The sequence below is a fragment of the Geotrypetes seraphini genome, chromosome 11 (assembly GCF_902459505.1).
Source record: "Geotrypetes seraphini chromosome 11, aGeoSer1.1, whole genome shotgun sequence".
Lineage (NCBI taxonomy): Eukaryota > Metazoa > Chordata > Amphibia > Gymnophiona > Dermophiidae > Geotrypetes > Geotrypetes seraphini.
Genome location: NC_047094.1, coordinates 51038425 through 51061437, shown reverse-complemented (window position 1 = coordinate 51061437; position 23013 = coordinate 51038425). Strand labels below are relative to the sequence as shown.

The 23013-nt window shown below is 43.0% G+C and overlaps 1 protein-coding gene across 3 annotated transcripts in view; it reads right to left on the bottom strand.

The window, feature by feature from the left end:
- The window catches only part of IFT140 (intraflagellar transport 140), a 478284-nt gene that overhangs the window by 334436 nt on the left and 120835 nt on the right, over nt 1-23013 (bottom strand). For all 3 annotated transcript variants that reach the window (XM_033914590.1, XM_033914591.1, XM_033914593.1), the window contains exons 9-10: nt 20111-20259; nt 5963-6166 (exon numbers count right to left, since the gene is read on the bottom strand). In XM_033914590.1, the coding sequence (XP_033770481.1) occupies nt 5963-6166; nt 20111-20259 (353 nt within the window). The remainder of the gene's footprint in view (nt 1-5962; nt 6167-20110; nt 20260-23013) is intronic.

The following is a 23013-nucleotide window of genomic DNA, read 5'->3' as shown; positions in this document are numbered from 1 at the left end:
GAAACAATACATACAACATATACTTGACAGACAAAACTTACTCAATTTAAGGGGTAAGAAATACAATAATTGATAGCAAATGAGACATATAGGGAAAGAACAAAAGATAGGGTAATAAAGAAGAGTAACGGGCGACTCAAGGACATTCTGTGACAGGACATTCCAAGTCTTGGGATTTAACAGTCGAAGATATCTTTAAAAAGAAAACATTTCAACTTGCTCTTAAGTTGGTCTAGGATGCGTTCCATCCTTGAATGAATAGGGAGGGAATTCTACACTTGTGGAGCTGTAACAGAGAAAATGTATTGTCAGCACGTGTTGATGATTTTAAGAAAGGAGACAGTAAGTAAATGTTGATCGTTGGACCTAAATATTCTTGCAGGGTCATAGGGAATTAAGAATCTGTCAATGAAGGCCGGGACTTTATGAAGGAGACATTTGAGAGTTAATAAATATATTTTATAGGATATACGATGAGATACTGGGAGCCAGTGTGCTTTTCTGAGAAGCAGCGAGACGCCATCAAATTTCTTTGCTTTCATGATAAGTTTTATTGAGGCGTTTTGGATGATTTGTAGGCGTCTTATTTCTTTTTGGGCAATTCCCACCACCAAAAAAGGATGAGACAATTGGGGCCTATCAAATCCTGGAGCACTCTGAATTTGGTACATAGTATTTATTTTATTGAGCAGGACTGGAACCAACAGACATTCCCAATTCTTCACCTGAACATCCTTCAAGATCTTGGGAAGAGGGAGAGTCACAGCTTCTCTAGAAGGTGAATCGTAGTCCAGGACCATGAACATCTTAGCCATGGGCTCATCCTCCATTTCTAAATGACTTCAAATGGAAAAGCTACCTCCTTTACAAAAGATGAAAAGGAAAGACTCTCAGATGGAGATTTTCTACTTTACTCAGTTGGAGAGAGTTCTGATGATATACAATAAGATTCGACCTCCGAAAAGTAGCATGGATCATCATCAGACTCCCACGAATGGTCCGTGTTAGTGTCAGCCAACACTTCTGCATGGGAAGGCTGAGACCATGCCTGTCTCAGATGTAAGGAATCATATGCTAGATCTGAAAAGCACCAAAGTTCAGGCTTTCCTTTAGACTCTGGGGAAGTTTCATCCATCAATATCGAGGGAATTCCTGCATGGGCTGGTGTTGGCACTGGAGACTGCACCATAGGCTGAAAGCCTTGCAGGGTATGCTAAGCAAGAGTCATAGCAGGTACAAGCAACCTCAAAGCCGATAAAAACAAATGCTCTTGGAGCATGACCCTAATCCATTCATCAAGGCCGACTTGGGGTGAGTCCCAGCCACCAGAAGAACTGCGCCTAGGCATCTTTTCTATGGAGGAGGAACACTTCTCTAGGTATCAAGGGTTCTCGGATACAGACTCCTTGAGTACCCTGGAGCTCTCGGCAGTATGCATCAAAGGGGATCAATGCTTGTGCTTCTTGGCCTTCACCCAACACACAGCATTGAGTCCCCATGGTGATGAAGAGGATGACATCAAATCCCCATATCTTGGCGTCAGCTTCAATGCTGACGGATCCTGATGGCCTCATTCAGTAGCTGGTGCCGAAGCAGGTAGAGACCCATACAACACATGACAACTCACACCGTTGAATAAAGGTCTGGTAGCCATTTGGACCGATGTTCCTGATGCTGGTGCAGATGCCAATGCCAGTACCAATACTGTCGACAATTCAGACCTGGCTGCAAAATTTTTCTGGTTTTGAGCCTCTCTGGACCTCTGTGTTCTTTTCTGCATCACAAGCAAAGAAAACAGTTTAGATGATAATGATCTGGCCCCAAAAAACAAATACAGCACACCAGGAATAGGTGTCAGAACCAGAGATGATCTGATTGCACAGAGTTCAGTGTTTGAAGCCACTGGGAGTCTTTGATAGCATGGAAGGAAAAACAGCCGTAACTAAATCAAAACAACTTTATGGTTAACAAAAAGGGGGAGGGGACACTCACTTTTGAAAAAAATTAAGGGAAAGTTCCCAGTTGATGCTCAGGCCTAGGAGAACCTTAAGAGCCTCAAAAATAAACAAAACTTTAAAAGTTAACACATTTCTAGAAAAAAAATTGGAGAAAGAGGATAGAGAAATCACCCGAAGGTAAATTAAAAGAAATGATCCTTAAGGAAGCTCCAACATGCTGAAAAATCAAATTTTACCAAAAAGGCTAAGAGAACCACTAGCAATATATGTTCCTCTCACCATGGATGAGAAAAGACTGCCGGTTCTGCGCTTCCAAGAAGTTACCTATGCATGCACAGTGGGGGCACTGTCTTGAGCTTTTAAAGGTGTATTACACTATCAGCATCAGCACCGGGGCTCCGTGAATGATGTTATCCCATGTGAAAATGATATGTACTGCTTATCTTCAGAGAATATTAAAAACTGCTCTATCTTCTTTTTAAAACTAGAATGGGGGGAACCAACAGTTGTTCAGGAGAGCATGGTTCAGAGTGAAATATCCTTGAAATATCAAACCAGGACATTTAGGGAATCTTTTTTTATTTTTATTGCATTTCAAAAAAATTCACAAGACAAATTATTGTTACAGAAACTCAGAGACCAACAATATTACAAGAAATCATATCATAAAAGTAAAACAATTATTTTACCCTTCCTTAGACCACAAACTGTGGGGAGTGGATAAGGAGAAATAAGGATCTTGATTACAACAAAAACTTAAGGAAAAGGCTTAGAGTATTTTTCCCCTTCGCATTTTTCTTTATAACCTAAAGTTAATCTCTTATGATTTTCTTAACATCAAGAAAGTCCTTCAATTGTTCTCTGCATAAAATACATATTTAGATCCTGCATATTGGACCAGATATTTGCAAGGACAGGCTAACCAAAAGTTGCTCCTATTTTAATAGTTTCTTGTCGCAATGATAAAAATAACTTCCTTCGTTTATGATTTTTTTTGTCCTCCAAAAGGAAGATGAGAGAACTTTTGAAATAAAGTCTTAATACCACATTCATGTCCTGTTCAAAAACAAAAGATACAAGCAAAGTTGCTCTTTCAGAAACATCAACAATAGATTGTTCCAGAATCTCAGATATATTTGCCAAATCAATCTGCTTTTCCTCTCTGTTTTCTTTTCCCAGAGCTTCTAGGGATTTTTTTTTTTTTTTTTTACAGGTAAATAAATTTAGGGAATCCTGACGAGGTTTCAACAAAGGTGAAAGAAAGCCAAAGCCTTCAAAAGAGAGAGCAGAGCAAAGGCTGTAGATTAACCCTGTCAACTTATAATGCAGATTGTAGATACAAGCAAAAAAAACACTATTTGAAGTGCTGAAGTCCAAGTCCAAGCTGAAAGCCCATGTGTTTGAGTCCTACCCTGCCAACTTATAAAGCACCTATATCTGTTGTCATTCCCTCTCACTACCCTACCCACTCCACGTCTTAAGTCCCTTGTAAGTCCCACCTAAGTATCATATAAGTCCCACCTCTATGTCTGTCATAATTAGATTGTAAGTTCTTTTGAGCAGGGATCATCTCTTGTGTGTTTACTGCTTAGTGCTGCGTGCGTCTGGTAGCACTTTAGAAATAATAAATAATAGTAGTAGGCTTAAACAGCAGACGTACGGTAGGGCCTTTCCCTTGGTCAAGGGTCATCACCATTTCTTGCATATTCACCCCAATCTATGATCCTGTATATCCCTGCAGGGTAAGGGCATAAAGCCTGACCCCTTGTCCTCAGAAAGATCCGCAGGATCCTGGTCAGCCTCTGTGATTGGGATGGATGCACCCTGGGAGCCCACACACCACTGTACTGCCCTTGGCTCGATGCTTGACCTCTTATAAGCCTCTCGGCTATCCAAATAAGCTCTCCACATCAAATTCTAAAGAAAGGGCTTTACTAAACAGGGCAGAATCTCTTTAGGTAACTCCATCTTACATCTCTTGGTCTCTGCGACTTCCACACTCCCACGCATAGGTAAGCCACTATTCCAGATCTCTGGAAGAGACCTTCTCCTAGCAGTTGGTATCTCTTCAACCCAAGACACCCGAAGGGAGGCTAAGTCTAAAGCTCACACACACACACACACACACACAAGCTGCACAGCACGTGGAGAAAGGGCGCTCTTCTGGCATCCATACAGCGCAATCCTAGCATGAATTAGGGATAAAAGAGCCTGCCAGTTTTGAAGAAAAACAAGGAGTTTTGAAGAGTCTGGAGAACTTTTTGGGGAAAAAAAAATGATGAAATCCAAGATGGCCATTGAGGCAATGGTTTTGCACCAAAGTCATCTCAAAAATACCTTAACTTAAAAAACTCTTAAAACAGGATTTTAGAGGTGGGAGACCTTAGAAGAAGTGGCAGAAACTTTTGATAACAACTTTTCCAGACATCCCCCTCCCGAATTTGTTCATAGACTGTAATAGCCTTACTCACTGTGAATTGTGTTCTGAAGGTATGCAGCTTGCCTCGGCTCTGAGAAGTAGCTGGATCTGGGAGTAGAAGCACTGCCTCAATCAGTCAGTTTTCAAATATTGAGGTCTTCAGGCTGCCAGCTGAACCAAATTTGGAATGATACTCAGACCCCACAGAACCGCACATGCATTAAGAGGTGGAGGCGAAATCGCAGTCATCACCCTAAAAAGCCCTGCAGAGCTCACTGCAGGTGCCTAACAGCCTTCACTCAAGCCCCTGCAATTCAGTAGGTGAGCTAGGTTTCTAGGGTTACAGACCCTGAACTCCATAAAGATTTCTGCAGTCTAGCCAAACAGGTCTCCAAGGGATTAACCTGCCAGCTGCAGACCAGAGTCTGCTTCTTCTCCATGCAGGCAGAGCTTACCCACTAGGGAGTTCTGGTGTACTGAACTCTGCAAAAAAAAACCATGAAAAACACAGAAAAAAAACTTCTGGTTTGTGTGCACAAGGAAAAACTGAAGAGGGCACCAGAAACCTCTGGAGGAGGAGGTGAAAACTTGGAGTAGATTCCTTCTGCACAGCTTGTGGGGAGAATACCCTACAGTACAGAATGACACACCCATTGCACTAGAAAATCTAAGTACTGTATACTACATCTAGCACTCCCTCTTGATCTCACTGTCTTTTCACACAGTCATATCAATTAATCAGTTTCGTTTCACAGGACCTATCTCTAGCAAAACCATGAAGACCAACTCAGCCTAGAGTGTATTACAACTCACTGAGCTTAAAAATTTAATTCAGTGTACACTAAGTAACAATGTTAAAGGCAACATTTTTTTAGAAAGCTACACTAAAACATTTAGATAATTTTAGCTATATATTTTTTCTATGGCATTTCAATATTTAGTCTGATAACTTTGTGAACAATTAAATAGACTGTGTTTTATATACTATACTTTTTGGTGGAGTTGAGGGCATTGTACTGGCTCCTGATACATTGGAGGGTTCAGTTTAAATGTGCAAATATGATTTTTAAGAGCTTATGAGATTTTTTTCCCCATTATTTCCTTTTTCTTTTAATTCTTATCATTTTCAATCTACAAGGAATATACATATATTCAAGTTAATGCTTTCTGCCATTAAAGGGATTCAAACTATACTTCCAATAGAAAATATAGTTTGAATCCCTTTAATGGCAGAAAGCAGGCTTTCACATTCTTTGCCATTTACTATGGTTAACATTTGGAATGATCTTCCTTCAGTTATTAGAACTCTCTCTTCGCTGACTTGCTTTAGAAAAAGCTTGAAAATGTATCTATTTACAAAACATCTTAATGATAACTGATAGAATTCTCTAGCTGACAACTCTTTGTTGATATATTTTTATTTTCCCTTTTTATTATTTATCTATGGTCTTAAAATTATATTTTGTTAACCAGCTCTTTAGGAATGACCCAGTATATAAGACTAAAGATTAGATTAGATTAGAAACACCATCCTAGGGGAAAAAAAGCTGATCTTTCTAAAGGCAGAACATTCTACAACACCTACCTTTGTGACAAAGACCCCCTTGATATACATGTCAGTGCGGAGATTGTGTTGGACACCAGTGCTGAAGAAAGTTAGGTTTAGTTGATTTGGTGCTACTTGTGTTGCTGCCACTTGCTGGTGGAAGTGAGATGACATCATCTGTTCACTGAGGATCAGGACAGAATGCTTATTGTTTACGGCCAGCAGGTTCTTCCCAGAACCCCACTGCAAACAGAGAAAAGAGAAAAAATTAGGGATAGTGCCACACCAAGGCTTATAAGAGTCATTTATAATCTTATTATAAGACTGGGGATTTTTTTTCCAGGTAGTACATGACAAAATTGAGTCTGGCCACTTTTATTACTTACTGCCTGTTACAATTTCCCCTAGGGTCCCAAAGTAGCAGTTTCACTTTGGGATGGCAAGTGTTTTCCCTCAAAAATTAATTTCCATTTTAGCCTGGAGCCTCCCTTTTAAATATGTCTGCATTTTCTACTTGCTGTCATTTTCTCCCTCTCTCCTTCCTTCTAGGGCTAATGCAGTGGAAGCATCTAATTTCAGGACACCATGCATGTATGAAGTTCTGTTGTTCTTCATGCTGCAAGGAACCATATGGCCTTGTGCAATTCAAACAGTTAACGTTTTAACCTTAGCACGCTTTGTATAAATGGAATCCCATGCAGTTCAAACAGTTGATGTTGCCAATGTGGTAGCCCCAGAACAAAGGAAAGAGGGAAGAAACAGCAGCAGGAACAGCAATGAGACATGTTGGAGATGGCAGCTAGAGCAAGCAGCAGTAAGGTGAAATACTGAAAGAGAGAGAGAGCATGACTTCCAGATGTCAGAGAAAGTATGGATTTAGATTAGTTGAACGTACAGGAGAATTTAGGGAGAAGCAGAGACTGGGGAGGGGGAGGAAGAGATTTTGAAGATTAATGGGAACAGAGTGGAGAGGTAGGTAAGCAGATAGGGCACATTGGGGACTTGGGGAAGTTGGAAGTGAGAATACAGAGACTGAATAGAGATTTGGATGGACAGTGGAGATTTATTAAATGGGTGAGTATGAGTGGGTGCACATTTGATCAGTGCTTCTCAACTCTCTCAAGAAGGAATACCTATCCAGAAGGATTTTCAGAATTAATCCAATAAATTTGACAGAGATAATTCTGCATATTATGGATATATGTTAATAAGTACATAAGCACATAAGCATTGCCTCTGCCGAGTCAGACCATAGGTCCATCATGTCCAGCAGTCCGCTCCCGTGGCGGCCCCCCCAGGACAATGATCTGCAGAGATCCATTACTCTACTACTCTTTTACTCTACAGCCTTTTGTACTGTATAGTAACCCTCTAATTGTACCCCTGGATCCCCTTTTTCTTCAGGAACTCGTCCAATCCATTTTTGAACCCCAAAGTCGTACTCTGCTCTACCACCTCCTCTGGAAGCACATTCCAGGTGTCCACCACCCTCTGTGTGAAGAAGAACTTCCTAGCATTTGTTCTGAACCTATCTCCCATCAATTTTTTTGAGTGCTCTCTAGTTTTTGATGCTCCCCCAGTCTGAAGAATCTGTCCCTCTTCACCTTCACTACACCCTTCATGATCTTATAAGTTTCTATCATATCCCCTTCTAAGTCTCCGCTTTTTCAAGGAAAAGAGCCCCAGCTTCTCGAGCCTCTCAGCATATGAGAGGCTTTCCATGCCCTTTATCATTTTTGTTGCTCTTCTCTGGACCCTCTCGAGTATCACCATATCCTTCTTAAGGTACAGCGACCAGTACTGAACGCAGTACTCCAGATGCGGACACACCATCGCCCTATACAGCGGGAGGATAACGTCCTTGGTTCTGGTAGTGATACCTTTTTTGATAATGCCCAACATTCTGTTCACCTTTTTTGAGGCCGCTGCGCATTGTGCCGCCGGTTTCATTGTTCTATCCACCAAAACCCCTAAGTCCTTTTCTAGGTTGCCTTCCCCCAGTACCATTCCTCCCATCGCATAGTTGTACATCGGGTTCCCTTTCCCTACGTGCATAACGTTACATTTCTCTCATTGAAACTCATCTGCCATTTATTTGCCCACTCACTCAATTTGTTCAGGTCCCTTTGAAGTTCTTTACATTCCTCTACAGATCTAACCTTACCGGAGAGTTTTGTGTCATCATCAAATTTTATAACTTCGCACTTTGTCCCTGTTTCCAGGTCATTAATAAATATATTGAATAGCAGTGGTCCCAGCACTGACCCTTGTGGGACCCCACTCGTGACCCTTTTCCAGTCAGAATAGTGTCCCTTTACTCCTATCCTCTGTTTCCTGTTCGCCAGCCAGTTTCTGATCCATCTGTGTATGTCCCCTTCAACTCCGTGATTCCACAGTTTCCTTAGTAGGCGCTCGTGAGGTACCTTGTCGAAGACTTTCTGGAAGTCCAGGTATACTATGTCTATGGGGTCACCTTTGTCCAAATATTCGCTTATCCCCTTGAAGAAGTGCAGCAGGTTCATTTGGCAAGATCTTCCAGTACAGAAATCATGCTGGCTTGTTCTCATCAGGTTATTTTTTTCTATATGCTCATTGATACTGTCCTTGATTAATGATTCGGCCATCTTCCCCGGAACTGAGGTTAAGCTGACCGCTCTATAATTCCCCGGGTCGCCTCTGGATCCCTTCTTGAAGATAGGTGTAACATTCGCTATCCTCCGGTCTTCCGGTATTACCCCTGTTTTCAAGGATAGGTTACACATCTGCTGCAGTAACTCCGCTATTTCGTCTCTAAGTTCTTTTAGTATTCTTGGGTGGATTCCGTCCGGGCCCGGAGATATGTCAGTTTTTAGCTTATCTATCTGTTTGAGTACGTCTTCGAGGCTTACCTCCATGCACGATAATTTTTCCTCTTGGTCCCCCTTGAAGAATTTTTCCGGTTCCGGAACATTGGTTGTGTCCTCCTTCGTGAAGACCGACGAGAAAAATGTGTTTAATCTGTCCGCTACTTCCTTTTCCTCCTTTACTACTCCTTTCCTGTCACCCTCGTCCAAGGGTCCCACCTCCTCCCTCGCCGGCTGTTTCCCTTTCACATATCGAAAGAAGGGTTTAAAGTTCTGTGCCTCCTTTGCAAGTATCTCTTCATACTCTCTCTTTGCTGTTCTGACCACAAGGTGACATTTTTTTTTGGTGCTTCCTGTGCTCCTTCCAATTTTCCTCGGTTTTGTCCTTTTTCCACATCCTGAAGGATTTTTTCTTATCTCCTACCACCTTCTTAACTTCTTTGGTTAACCATGCTGGGTCTTTGGCATTCTTTCTGCACCCTTTTATAAATCTGGGCATATACCGGTTTTGCGCATCGTTCACCGTGTCCTTGAATAAGGTCCAGGCTTGGTCCACCATCTGTGTATGCAAATCTCTCATGAACGAAAGATTAGGTTTTTACCTTTGCTAATCTTCTTTCTTGTAAATCTACACTTTATTCTGGAACCAGTGAGTGTATTTCCATCTACCCGCCAGGATCTGTAAGAAGCCTCAAAACTTCAGAGGCTTTTACCCCCCTCCCTCTCATCACTGAGCATGCTCCTCTGCTCACCAGTCAGTCTTATGCAGCCGGGAACATCTGTAGAGGATAATAAGAGAGAGAGGAATGGGGAAACTCCCCGTCAATCAAACCAATTCTGCTCATATAAACAAATGCAACAACAGCAACAATGAAAACCAAAATAACAGGTTTTGAAACTTTGGAAACCTGAACGATAAAACAGTGCTATAGGGAAACAGAGCCTGTCAGAAGGGGGCGCCTGAACTAGAGACTCCCCAATTAAGTGCTAAACCCATTTTGATAGCACTCTGATAAAGGCTGGTCAGAAAACAGAAATTCAGCTTACCAGTACTTGTAAGGCAGACAATCGGCAAATCAGCAAGGGCGGGTTCCCAGATTAAAGTGTGGATTTACATGAAAGAAGATTAGTAAAGGTAAGAACATAATCTTCTGTTCTTGTACAATCCACCTTATTCTGGGGCCAGTGGGACATAACAGAGCAGTCCCGAAAAGTCAGGGTGGGACTGATGAGCCCGTACCAAAACAGAAGCACCAAAAGCAGCATCCTGCTTGGACGCCACTTCAATCTTATAAAACTTGGTGAATGTATGCAATGAAAACCAGGTAGCTGCACTGCAAATCTCGTCTAGAGAAACATCCGACGACTCTGCTCAAGAGAACGAAACACCTCTGGTTGAATGAGCCTGCACCCCGAGGGGGTTTCTTTCCAGCCGCCATGTAAGCTGTGGAAATGGCCATGTGAATCCACTGGAAATGGTAGCCTTAGAAGCTGGCCTACCTTTGTGGGCCGGACCCACCAAAACAAACAGGTGGTTAGAGAGGCAAAACCTATTGGTGATTTCTAGAAACTGTAATAAATTTCTGCGCACATCCAAGGACCACAACTGGTCCTGCTCCTTCGAACCACAGGAAGCAAAAGCTGGAAGTCGGACATACTGAATCACATGGAAAGTGGAAACCACTTTCAGAAGGAACAGAACGCAGCATCATAGCAGAATCCATAATACACAGAAAGGGATCCTTGCAGGAGAGAGCCTGAAGCTCCGAAACCCTGTGGGTTGAGGTAATATCCACCAGGAAGACCATCTTGATCATGAGATCCATCAGCGAAGCCTGTTCTAGAGGTTCATATGGAGGACAAGCCAGAGAGCGAAGAACCAGATTAAGGTTCCTGGTCAGACAGGGAAGGTTCAAAGGAGGTTTTAGTCACTGCACGCCCCACAGAAAACAAACCATATCCAGATGAACTGTCAGTGAGCCCCTCAAGTAAGAAGAGCCCATACACGAAAGACCAATCTGTACTCAGAGCAAAGCTACTGCTAGATCTTTCTTCAGGCCATCCTGCAGAAACTCCAGGACTCGAGGATTCGATGGAAGAGAAGGGTCCATCTGTCTCAGTGTGTACCAGACCTGGTAATACCTGCAAGTCTTTGCATAGACCGCCACTGTGGACTTCTGTTTGCTGTGCAGCAATGTAGCAATCACTGCCGAAGAATAGCCCTGGCTAGTTAAGGACGTGTGCTCAGGAGCCATGCTGTAAGACTAAAGCGATCCGGATCCTGGATCGCAATCGGACCCTGTATGAGAAGGCGAGAACGATAAGGTAGCCGGAGCTCCCTGATCCTGCTGGAGCCAAACCAAATTGGCATATTACAGTCACCTTGGCCAATTGGGTGCCACCAGAATCAACAAGTCCTCATGGGCCGCAATCTGCCTCAACAGATGCCCTATCATGGGCCACGGAGGGAAGAAATAAAGAAGACCCACCTGGGGCAAGGGCTGAATAAGAGCATCCAGGCCTTCGCTGCTGGCCTCTCGACGATGACTGAAGAATTGATCGGCTTTCTGGTTGGCTGCAGTTGCCATGAGGCACCTCCATTGATCCACTAGGCACCACTCTTCAGGGTCCAGCATCTGCCGACTGAGCCGTTTGCTTGAATGTTCATCTCTACCACCTCTCTTGGGAAACGCATTCCAGGCATCTACCACCCTCTCTGGAAAGAATTTCATTATATTGTTCTTGAGTCTACCACCCCTCAACCTCAAATTATGCCCTATGGTTTTACCATTTTCCTTTCTCTGGAAAAGATTTTGTTGTATGTTAATACCTTTCAAGTATTTGAACTTCTGAATCATATCTCCCCTTTCCCTCCTTTCCTCTAAGGCAGGAATGTCAAACTCAATCATATTAAGGGGCTGAAATCCAAAACACAGGCTAAGTCGCGAGCCAGACCCCGACACCATAATAATACTAACATAGTAACATAGTAGATGACGGCAGATAAAGACCCAAATGGTCCATCCAGTCTGCCCAACCTGATTCAATTTTAATTTTTTTTTTTTAATTTAATTTAATTTTTTTATTTTTCTTCTTAGCTATTTCTGGGCAAGAATCCAAAGCTTTACCCGGTACTGTGCTTGGGTTCCAACTGCCAAAATCTCTGTTAAGACTTACTCCAGCCCATCTACACCCTCCAAGCCATTGAAGCCCTCCCCTGCCCATCCTCCACCAAACGGCCATACACAGACACAGATCGTGCAAGTCTGCCCAGTAACTGGCCTAGTTCAATATTTAATATTATTTTCTGATTCTAAATCTTCTGTGTTCATCCCACGCTTCTTTGAACTCAGTCAAAGTTTTACTCTCCACCACCTCTCTCGGGAGCGCATTCCAGGCATCCACTACCCTCTCCGTAAAGTAGAATTTCCTAACATTGCCCCTGAATCTACCACCCCTCAACCTCAAATTATGTCCTCTGGTTTTACCATTTTCCTTTCTCTGGAAAAAATTTTGTTCTACGTTAATACCCTTCAAGTATTTGAACGTCTGAATCATATCTCCCCTGTCTCTCCTTTCCTCTAGGGTATACATATTCAGGGCTTCCAGTCTCTCCTCATACGTCTTCTGGCGCAAGCCTCCTATCATTTTCGTCGCCCTCCTCTGGACCGCTTCAAGTCTTCTTACGTCTTTCGCCAGATACGGTCTCCAAAACTGAACACAATACAACAAGTGGGGCCTCACCAATGACCTGTACAGGGGCATCAACACCTTCTTCCTTCTACTGACCACGCCTCTCTTAATACAGCCCAGCATCCTTCTGGCAGCAGCCACTGCCTTGTCACACTGTTTTTTCGCCTTTAGATCTTCGGACACTATCACCCCAAGGTCCCTCTCCCCGTCCGTGCATATCAGCTTCTCTCCTCCCAGCATATACGGTTCCTTCCTATTATTAATCCCCAAATGCATTACTCTGCATTTCTTTGCATTGATTTTAGTTGCCAGGCATTAGACCATTCCTCTAACTTTTGCAGATCCTTTTTCATATTTTCCACTCCCTCTTCGGTGTCTACTCTGTTACAAATCTTGGTATCATCTGCAAAAAGGCATACTTTTCCTTCTAACCCTTCAGCAATGTCACTCATATACATATTGAACAGGATTGGCCCCAGCACCGAACCCTGAGGGACTCCACTAGTCACCTTTCCTTCCTTCGAGCGACTTCCATTAACCACCACCCTCTGGCATCTGTCTGACAGCCAGTTTCTGACCCAGTTCACCACTTTGGATCCTAACTTCAGCCCTTCAAGTTTGTTCAACAGCCTCCTATGAGGAACTGTATCAAAGGCTTTGCTGAAATCCAAGTAAATTACATCTAGCATATGTCCTCGATCCAGCTCTCTGGTCACCCAATCAAAAAATTCAATCAGGTTCGTTTGGCACGATTTACCTTTTGTAAAGCCATGTTGCCTCGGATCCTGTAACCCATTAGATTCAAGGAAGTACACTATCCTTTCTTTCAGCAACACTTCCATTATTTTTCCAATAACTGAAGTGAGGTTCATCGGCCTGTAGTTTCCTGCTTCATCCCTGTGACCACTTTTATGAATAGGGACCACATCCGCTCTCCTTCAATCCCCAGGAATCACTCCCGTCTCCAGAGATTTGTTGAACAAGTCTTTAATAGGACTCGCCAGAACCTCTCTGAGCTCCCTTAGTATCCTAGGATGGATCCCGTCTGGTCCCATCGCTTTGTCCACCTTCAGTTTTTCAAGTTGCTCATAAACACCCTCCTCTGTGAACGGCGCAGAATCTACTCCATTTTCTCGTGTAACTTTGCCAGACAATCTCGGTCCTTCTCCAGGATTTTCTTCTGTGAACACAGAACAGAAGTATTTGTTTAGCACATTTGCTTTCTCCTCATCACTCTCCACATATTTGTTCCCAGCATCTTTTAGCCTAGCAATTCCATTTTTTATCTTCCTCCTTTCACTAATATATCTGAAAAAATTTTTATCTCCCTTTTTTACATTTTTAGCCATTTGTTCTTCCGCCTGTGCCTTCGCCAAACGTATCTCTCTCTTGGCTTCTTTTAGTTTCACCCTGTTGTCCTCCTCTTCTTGGGTTTTTTTAATATTTCATGAACGCCAACTCTTTCGCTTTTATTTTCTCAGCCACTAGGTTGGAGAACCATATCGGCTTCCTTTTTCTCTTGTTTTTATTGATTTTCTTCACATAAAGGTCCGTAGCCATTTTTATCGCTCCTTTCAGCTTAGACCATTGTCTTTCCACTTCTCTTATGTCCTCCCATCCTAACAGCTCTTTCTTCAGGTACTTTCCCATTGCATTAAAGTCCGTACGTTTGAAATCTAGGACTTTAAGTATCGTGCGGCCGCATATCAAACCAAACCGTTTGATGATCGCTACTACCCAGGTGAGCACCCACTCGAACATTAGAGATACTCTCTCCATTTGTGAGGACCAGATCCAATATCGCTTTTTCCCTTGTGGGTTCCGTCACCATTTGTCTGAGCAGAGCCTCTTGAAAGGCATCCACAATCTCCCTACTTCTTTCCGATTCCGCAGACGGAACACTCCAGTCCGCATCCGGCAGGTTGAAATCTCCCAACAGCAGAACCTCCTCTTTCCTTCCAAACTTTTGGATATCCACAATCAGATCCTTATCAATTTGCTGCGATTGAGTCGGAGGTCTATAGACTATACCCACGTAGATAGAAGTTCCATCTTCTCTTTTCAGAGCAATCCATATCACTTCTTCCTCTCCCCAGGTCCCTTGCATTTCGGTCACTTGGATATTGATCTTTACATAGAGAGCTACTCCTCCACCTTTATGACCATCTCTGTCCTTCCTAAAAAGATTATATCCCGGTATGTTTGCATCCCATCCATGTGATTCACTGAACCATGTCTCTGTGATAGCAACAATATCTAGATCTGCCTCTAACATCAGGGCTTGCAGATCATGAATTTTGTTGCTTAGACTGCGAGCATTTGTGGTCATCGCTTTCCAGCTATTTTTCAGCGATAATCTCCTTTTTCGTATGGATTTTTGTGTCGTTTCACTTTCCGTTGCAATACTAAGAAATGAGTTGCTGATATTGCTTATGTTGCAGCCTTTACTACTATCACATCTTTTCTTTTGCCGGGGGTGGTCTCTATAATTGTCCTTCGTACGTACACCACCCCCACTTTCTAGTTTAAATGCCTAGAAAAATATTGTCTAAATTTGTCTCCAAGGTTTCTTTTTCCTGCTGTAGTAATATGTAGCCCATCAGTGCAATATAGCTTCTTGTCCTTCCATGTATTTCCCCATCCTCTTATGTACCTGAAGCCTTCTTGATGACACCAGGCTCTGAGCCATCTATTAAAGTCCTCTGTGTTTTTCACTCTTTGCTCTCCCTTTCCATATGCAGGCAGTATTTCAGAAAAAGCTAAAGTCTTTACAAAAGGTTTCACGCCCTCACCAAGCTCCCGAAAAGCTTTCTGTGCTGCAAGTGTGGAGTTGTTGGCCAGATTATTTGTTCCCAGATGGATAACAACATCAGTGTTAAAATCCTTAGTTTCTTCCTTAATTATAGTCAGTATTTGCCTGGAACTCCTGGTAGCTGAGGATCCTGGAAGACATTTCACTATTTTGGTCTCCTCGCCCTGTGTTCCAAGGTTAATGCCTCTGATGATGAAATCCCCCAACAGTAATAGTTTTCTGTTTTTGGCTTTTTTATTTGTACTTAGGGTGCGCTTGTTCTCTTGAATTATAACACCATTTTTCCCATTCATTTTTCATATATACACACACAATATAATCTTATTAACACACTAGTATTTAACCCCTTTAGATTACCGGGTGCTAGAATTGATGTGTAGACTTAACAGATCACAAAATTTTATGAAAACTTACCGTGTGAGCTATCTGTCTTTTTTTCTTTCTCTCTCTCTCCTTAGCCGCTGGCTGTCTGTCTGGGTTTTTTTTCTTTCTCTCTCTCCTTGGCCGCTGTCTGTCTGTCATTCTTTCTGTTTGTTTGTCTCTCTCCCTGGCCCCTTGTTTGTCTGTCTTTCTTTATTGCTTTCTGTCAATCTCTCTCCCTGGTCCCGTCTGTCTGTTTTTCTTGCTTTCTGTCTCTCTCCCTGCCCGCTGTCTTTCTATATGTGTGTCTTTCGTTCTCGTGCGCTGCCTGCCTGCCTTTCTGTCTCTCTGTAGCCCCCTGCCTGCCTGTCTCTCTCTGTGGTGCCATGCCTGCCTGCCTTTCTTTCTGTCTCTCTCCGTGGCCCCCTTCTGTCTCCCCCCCAGAGCAAACCAAGATTACTGCCTGCCCCCCAGCACACCCCTCTCCCAAAGCATAGCAAGTTTTCTCCCTGGCCCCCTTTCCCTCTCCCCCCTCCCACTTCCCTGTGCAGCAGCAGCACCCTTGCCTGCTCCCCCTGTCCTGCGGTAGCCCTTATCCCTTCCTTTTACCTCCCCCCTGTCCAGCAGCATCCATTCCGTTCTCCCTGTCTAGTAGAAGCCCTTTTCCCTTCCCCCTGTCCCCTGTCCTATAGTAGACCAGCCATTAGTAACGTTTCTTATCCCCCCTCCCTTCTTCTCCCGGCAGGTCGCTGCTCCTGCTTGCTTCAGTCCTACTTTCTTTTTGGGCGAAGGCAGGAGCAGGATCCGGCAGCGAGGAAGGCCCTAGGCTGGAAGCGACGTCGGCAAATCAAACCGCTGACTCCACCCGCACATGGCGCAAGCCGCCCCACACGCCGGAAATCGAATTCGGCATGAAGTCAGATCTCACGGAATCAGGGATCACAAATTTTCTATTGCGCATGTGCGGTAAGAGTTTTATCATTAAGGATAATGGTAATGGTTAACCACAAAATTAAACTACATAAAACACACTGTATGCTTCTCAACATTTATTCCTACCAGAACACAGCTAACCCCTATGCAAATAAGGAACCAAAAACTAAAAGTACTAATATTTTTTTTTTAATACCCTAAGATTCAAGATTCTGCATGCAGTACAACCCCCAGATAAAAAGAAACAAATGTATTCCTTCCTGAGCAGTGGGATAAAGGGATTCCAGGGACAGCATGCAAAATTTTTTTTTTGACTAAAAATTTGTTGAGAGCCCTGAGATCCAAAATGGGTCACAGATCGCCCGTCTTCTTTGGAACTAGGAAGTAATGGGAGTAAAAACCCCTGATCTTCTGTTCCAAGGGAACTTCCTTGATGGCACGGAGAAGCAGAGCTTGAGCTTCCTGTAGAAGAAGGGCAGTCTGGGATGAATTGGAAGGATACTCTCTCAGAGGAAGCTCTGGTGGAATCTGAGAGAAATGAAGAGCATATCCTTCCCTGATGATTGACAACACCCAGAGGTCGGATGTAATGGTCTCCCATCGACGGTAAAAATGATGGAATTATGTAATACGCATTTTAGAATTATGTAATACGCATTGAAATATTGGATATTGCGTAAAATCAAAATTTATTAAACTTGAAACTTGATGGAGACGACCTCCTATGGGGGGAAGGAAGGACAGAGACAGAACGATGGAGGTTATGCTCTGTATGAGACAGTCAAAAAGGCTGAGCAGCCTTAGGTGCAGCAGAAGGCTGAGGTTTCTGTTGCTTCTGCTGCTGTTGTTTCTTGGTGGGTGCTTGAGTTTAAGGAGCCGCCCTTGGAGGATAACGCCTCAGGAAAGTTGGACGAGGTCGAGAAGGCTTTGCAGGAGCTGGCTTTGGCTTTGGTCTGACAATGGAAGCAAAAGATTTTTCCTGCTCAGACAACTTCTTGGTGGCGGCCTCTATGGATTCATCAAAGAGGTCACTGCCCTCACAAGGAATATTAGTCAGACGATCCTGAAGATTAGGGTCCATATCAATGGTGCAAAGCCAGGCCAGGCGGCACATCGCTACTGAGAAAGCAGTGACCCTAGAAGAAAGTTTAAAAGCATTGTAAGATGATTGGAGACGATGTAACCGGAGTTGCACCAAGGTAGCACCAAGCTCCAGAAACTCCACATGTCTATGTTCATCCAAGTTCTTCATAAAACTTGGAAGATGGTCAATCAAAAACTTCAAATAAGTCGTGAAGATGAAATTGTAATTGAGGACTCTAGAGGCCATCATGGAATTCTTGTAAAGGCGACGGCCAAACTTGTCCATGGTCTTGCCCTCTCTTCCAGGAGGTACTGTGGCATAGACTCTGGAAAGATGGGTTCTCTTCAAGGAAGATTCCACAAGAAGGGATTGGTGAGATAGCTGTGAATTCTCAAATCCCTTGCAATGTAGTGTTCTATACCTCGATTCCAATTTGCCTGGAACAGTAGGTATAGCATAAGGAGTCTCCAGATTTCGTTTGAAAATTTGAGACAAAAGTCTATTAAGAGGAAGCTTGAGTGACTCTGCAGGAGGCTGAGGCAGGTGCATTTCTTCCAAATAATCCTTAGACTATTTAGAAATAGCGTCCAATTTAATTTACAGGTCATCAGCCATTTGATGAAGAAAGGAGGAAAAAGATAATTGATCTGCCAGAGCCTGGCCTTGAGAAGGACTCGATGATCTTGAGTCGTCTCGAGTGGAGAAGGAAGGCGAAGTCGCCCTAGAGTACTGGTAACCAAAGGAATCAACTAGGTCCTCGGGGTCTGGAAGTGGAGACCTCGATCAAGGAGTTGGAGGCCTCGAAGAGCTGGAAGGTTTGGATTGAGGCCTGGATGAGGAAGGCTTTTCTGCGGAAGAAGACCTGCGCCTCGATGGATGCCTCGATGATGGCCTCGATCTATGATGAGAGTGGTGCCTGGAAGTAGTTCTTGGTTGAGATTGAAGAGATTTCGCCCTTTGCCTGGAAACGGGCAGAACCCCTGGTGAAGGAATAGGGCTAGAAGCTGTAGATTAAAACTCAGTGGTTTGGATCGAGGAATCTCGAAGCACTCCCAAAGACTCAGCTCCTTGTATGGAGTGTGAGGATTCCTGTCGAGACACTCGTAAAGACTTGAGTTCTTGCACAGTGTATGAAGATTCCAATCGAGACACTCGCAAAGACTCAACTCCTTGCATAGTGTGTAGACTCAGCTCGAGGCACAGGTAGGGACTAGACCTCGCGGGAGACTGCCGATTGCCCAGGCTGGACTGTAGGAAACAGAGTCGAGGCAGGAATGTATTTGTTCAGTAATTGAACAAATTTCTGCTCTAACATGGTCTGGAAAGAAGCCTGCAACTGTGGATCCGAGTCTGAAACTGGACCACTTGCTGAGGCTGTAAACTCCGAGGTGGCAGTGAAGCATGCTTCGATTTGGACTGATGCTTGGATAACTTGACAATTTCATCGCAGGAACCTTCTGCTTAGGTATCTGACCTGAGAGAAGCTCAGGAGAAGATAATGCAGGTGTACTAAAGGTCAATGATGATCAGAACAAGGAACATCTGATGAGGCTCGAGGTCAGAGTAGTGGAAACAGTAGGAATGCCAGCTGAAGCCTGAACTGAGTCAGAGACCGAGGCCGAGGGTGTAGCTGAAAAGTCCATCTTGAACAGCTTTTCCACTTGAACCTGATGACGTTTAAGGGCTAGAAGTTGAAGAGTAGCACAGCACGGGCAGGACTTCGGACTATGGTCTGGCACGAGACAGCGAAGACATCAGCAGTGTTGGTCTGTGATGGAAATCGCACGCTAGCACTGGCTACACTTCTTGAAGCCCGTGACTGGCTGGGATATAGGAGGGAAGATAACTGCTGCGAAGCTGAAGACCGCAGGCTGCGGGTGAGCAACCTGCCTCGCCAGCGACGAAGAAAAAATAAAAGTCTCTTTTTTTTAAAAATAGAAAATAAAGAAAGTAACACAGCGATTCGTGAAATAACTAACACAAACCACGGTGAAGAGAAGGCACGAAGCAACGAAGTTTAGTGAAGAGCATCAAAGACAGACTTCTCGGCTATGCGGAAAACTGAGAACTGAGGAGACTCGTCCTGTGCTGGGGGGAAAGGCACTTGCTCATGCGCGGTGCGGCAGACTCGAAACTTCTGAGTTTCTACAAGCAAGTCTGCCTGTGAGGCTGTATGCATCTGGGCTCCGTGGATGACGTCACCCATATGTGAGGATAGGTTGCCTGCTTGTCCTGGGATAAAATGAAGGTATGTGTATATTTTCTGACAGCCTACCTGTGCTCACTTAGGCAAATTAACTCTATTTCTACCCAGCTATAAGGCATCTTAGCTTTTAAAAATACAACCCTTTATCTACAAAAAAAAATTTTGTTGCCAAAAAGATTTAAATACATATTAAAAAAAAAATGTATGCTTGATATATTCAATACGTAGAATATAAATTGTAAGTCCTGACTCTCACCTTTATCTGAGTGATGTTCCCCTCCAGCTCAGTAGGTGCCTGAATCTTCCATTTATTTTTCCCTTCATTCTTCCATGCATTATGAGTTGATGCTGGAGTTTTCCTCCACATTGCTATTCTTCCTTTGTTGGTACCACCTGCCAGAATTCCTACATTTAAAAACAAAGTCTGTTAGCATGCTAGAATTCAAAAGAGAGTTAGGGTCAATGAAAGAAAATGTTTGGGAACTTATTTCTCTGAAATTCTATGAGCTAGCCAAGATTTCTTATGATTCCTTTCTTTTGGACAGATGATCTAGGTTGTGGACGAATGTAATGCTTGCTCTTATAGGGCTCAGATGCACAAGTTGGTTAACTTATGGCTGTGGGAATTGAGTACATGTCCTTGAAGATTCTGGGGTTTGATATTTTAGGGCAGGAATAGACTCATCTATACAGAGGCCTCGATTCACTGTTTTCAAGTTTTTTACACAAATTCTGAACACCACAACTTTTTCAATGATTAATAAACATTTTTAATGCTTTAAATTTTAATGAGAGCCCCAAACTGTCTTAATGCGCAAGGTTAACTGTATTGACATCACCACTTTCAGCTTTTGCTGCACCAATTTCAACTGCCATTCTCATTTCCTCAGCAAATCAGCCTACTAAAAACACCAAAAGGATGGAGATAGCACAATCTGAAGCTGTTGGATATATTTCCTACCAGGATCAAGAGATATACTGTAGGGGTGTTTCCTTATTTGCACCTGAAGGTTAGGCCTCTCTGACATCATCAAGCCTGAACCATTGTTTCAGCCGGAAAGTGAATTCTCGTGGATTTTCCTGTGTCCCGCATCGCAAGTGGAAGGCGGCTTTGCGCGATTCTCTCAAGACTACAAGGGGAGCTCACAGCAGCCATTTCCTATGAGTGATCTGCACAGGGCAGGAGCGTAGAAAGATCGCTCCTGCTCTGAAAGCCCGCTAGACCACCAGGTAAGGTTCTGGGGAGTCTCAGAGGCTTAAGGTAAGGTCCGGGATTCTGGGGGAAGGCGGGTCAGAACTGGCCCGAATATTATTCGTGGTTTTTTAATATTCACGGGCCGGCTCTGCCCCTAACCCCCATGAATATTGAGGGAGAAGTGTAATACTCTTGATGTCTGGTTACTGAAATACTGCTTTTCTAATGCAATCACCTTTGAATCACTCAAAAATTGTTACCCTTTCAAACTCTTTTTAAGGTTTGGAAGCAGAAAATAGTCAGATGGAGCAAGATCTGGTGAGTAGGGTGGTGATCAGCAGATCAATACTTGCTAACCATTCCATCATTAAAAGTAATAGGCACTAGAAGACTACAACCTTTTCTATTTTGGGACCTCAGCTTTGGAACAAACTTCCAATTTTTCTGCGCGCCGAAACCTCTCTAGAAAAATTTAAAAGTAAATTAAAAAGCTATCTTTATAAAGATGCATTTGAATCTTAAATCAGATAATCTTTTTTCTTCTTATGATCTTCCTACTTACTCTTAGATTAAGTCTTCTTTTAAATATGTATTTTTAGCCCAAGTTTCGCTTAAATATTAATGCTTTTTTTTTTTTTTTTTTTTTAATAATCTTCCTGATGTTGCTCTTCCCTAAGATGTTTTCCTTTTGGTTTTTTACTTTAAACAAATGTAGTTTTATCCCTGTATTCCTTATGTATTATTAATTGTCTATGGATAGGTTTTTATGTCTATTGTTCAAATGATTTTATTTAGCTCCCAATTTTATTTTTGTGATACGCATTGAAAATATTTGATATTGCGTGTAAATCAAAATTTTAATAAACTTGAAACTTGAAACCAAAACCCCAACTGCTTCAAAATATCTATTGTTTTGTCAGACTTGTGAGCAGGTGCATTGTCTTGCTAAAAAAAGAAAACTCCTTTCCACAGCTTCCCTCTCTGTTTTTCTTTCAATGCCGCCTTTAATCGGCACAGCAAGTTACAGTAGTATTCTGCATTAACTGTTTGGCCCCTTTGAAGAGAGTCATTACACCTGCCTGATCCCAAAACACTGTGGACATGACCTTTCCTATGGACTTTTGGGTCTTGAATTTCCTTGCCCTTGGAGAATCTAAATGACTGTTTTGTCATTCCAAAAGGTTGGCACCAGCTCAATGAAAATGCTGCAAAATCAACTTGGAAGTGTCCACTGAATGACGTTTCTTGTCAGCATTCAAACATTTGGGCACACACTTGGCTGACAGCATCTGCATACCTGGTTGTGGATTTTACATCCAACACATTCCCTGGATATCTGTAGTGTCTTGGCAAATGTTTTAGCAGATATTCATCAATCTGCCAAAATCAGGTTATGGATATGGTGAACAATTTCAGGAGTTGACAACGTTTGAAACCTCCCAGACCTTGCTGCATCTTCGTCTCAAAATCTCCACGCTGTACGTTTGCATGTACTTTTTCCACTGTGGATGATGGGCATTTGTCACTCAATGTTTGCATCATGCATTCATGGATTTCTTTTTGAGTTTTCTTCTGCAGTAATAGGAACCTCATGACAGCTTGGAGTTCCATACCTGAAAATTTCACACTTTTTGTTGACATGGTTCAATCAGTGATCTGAAACAATGTCAGACCATAGCATTATGATTCTGCAAATTGGCACTTTACAAAATAAAGTAGCACTCTTTTCAGCTACAGTGGCATAACAATGTTCAGAATTTAGGAAGTTAGTTGGGTTGAGAACTTTTCAGCACCCCTTCAAAGAAACACTTCTCTTCACTTTGCAAGTAATTTATCCTATGGCATTGAAAGAAAGTCTCCCCATTTCATAATTCTACAGATATCAAAGCATCTGTTTGGAAGTGAAATTGAGGGGTTATTCCTCTCAGATTCTTCACATTACTTATAAGCGAGTGAAATTCCTT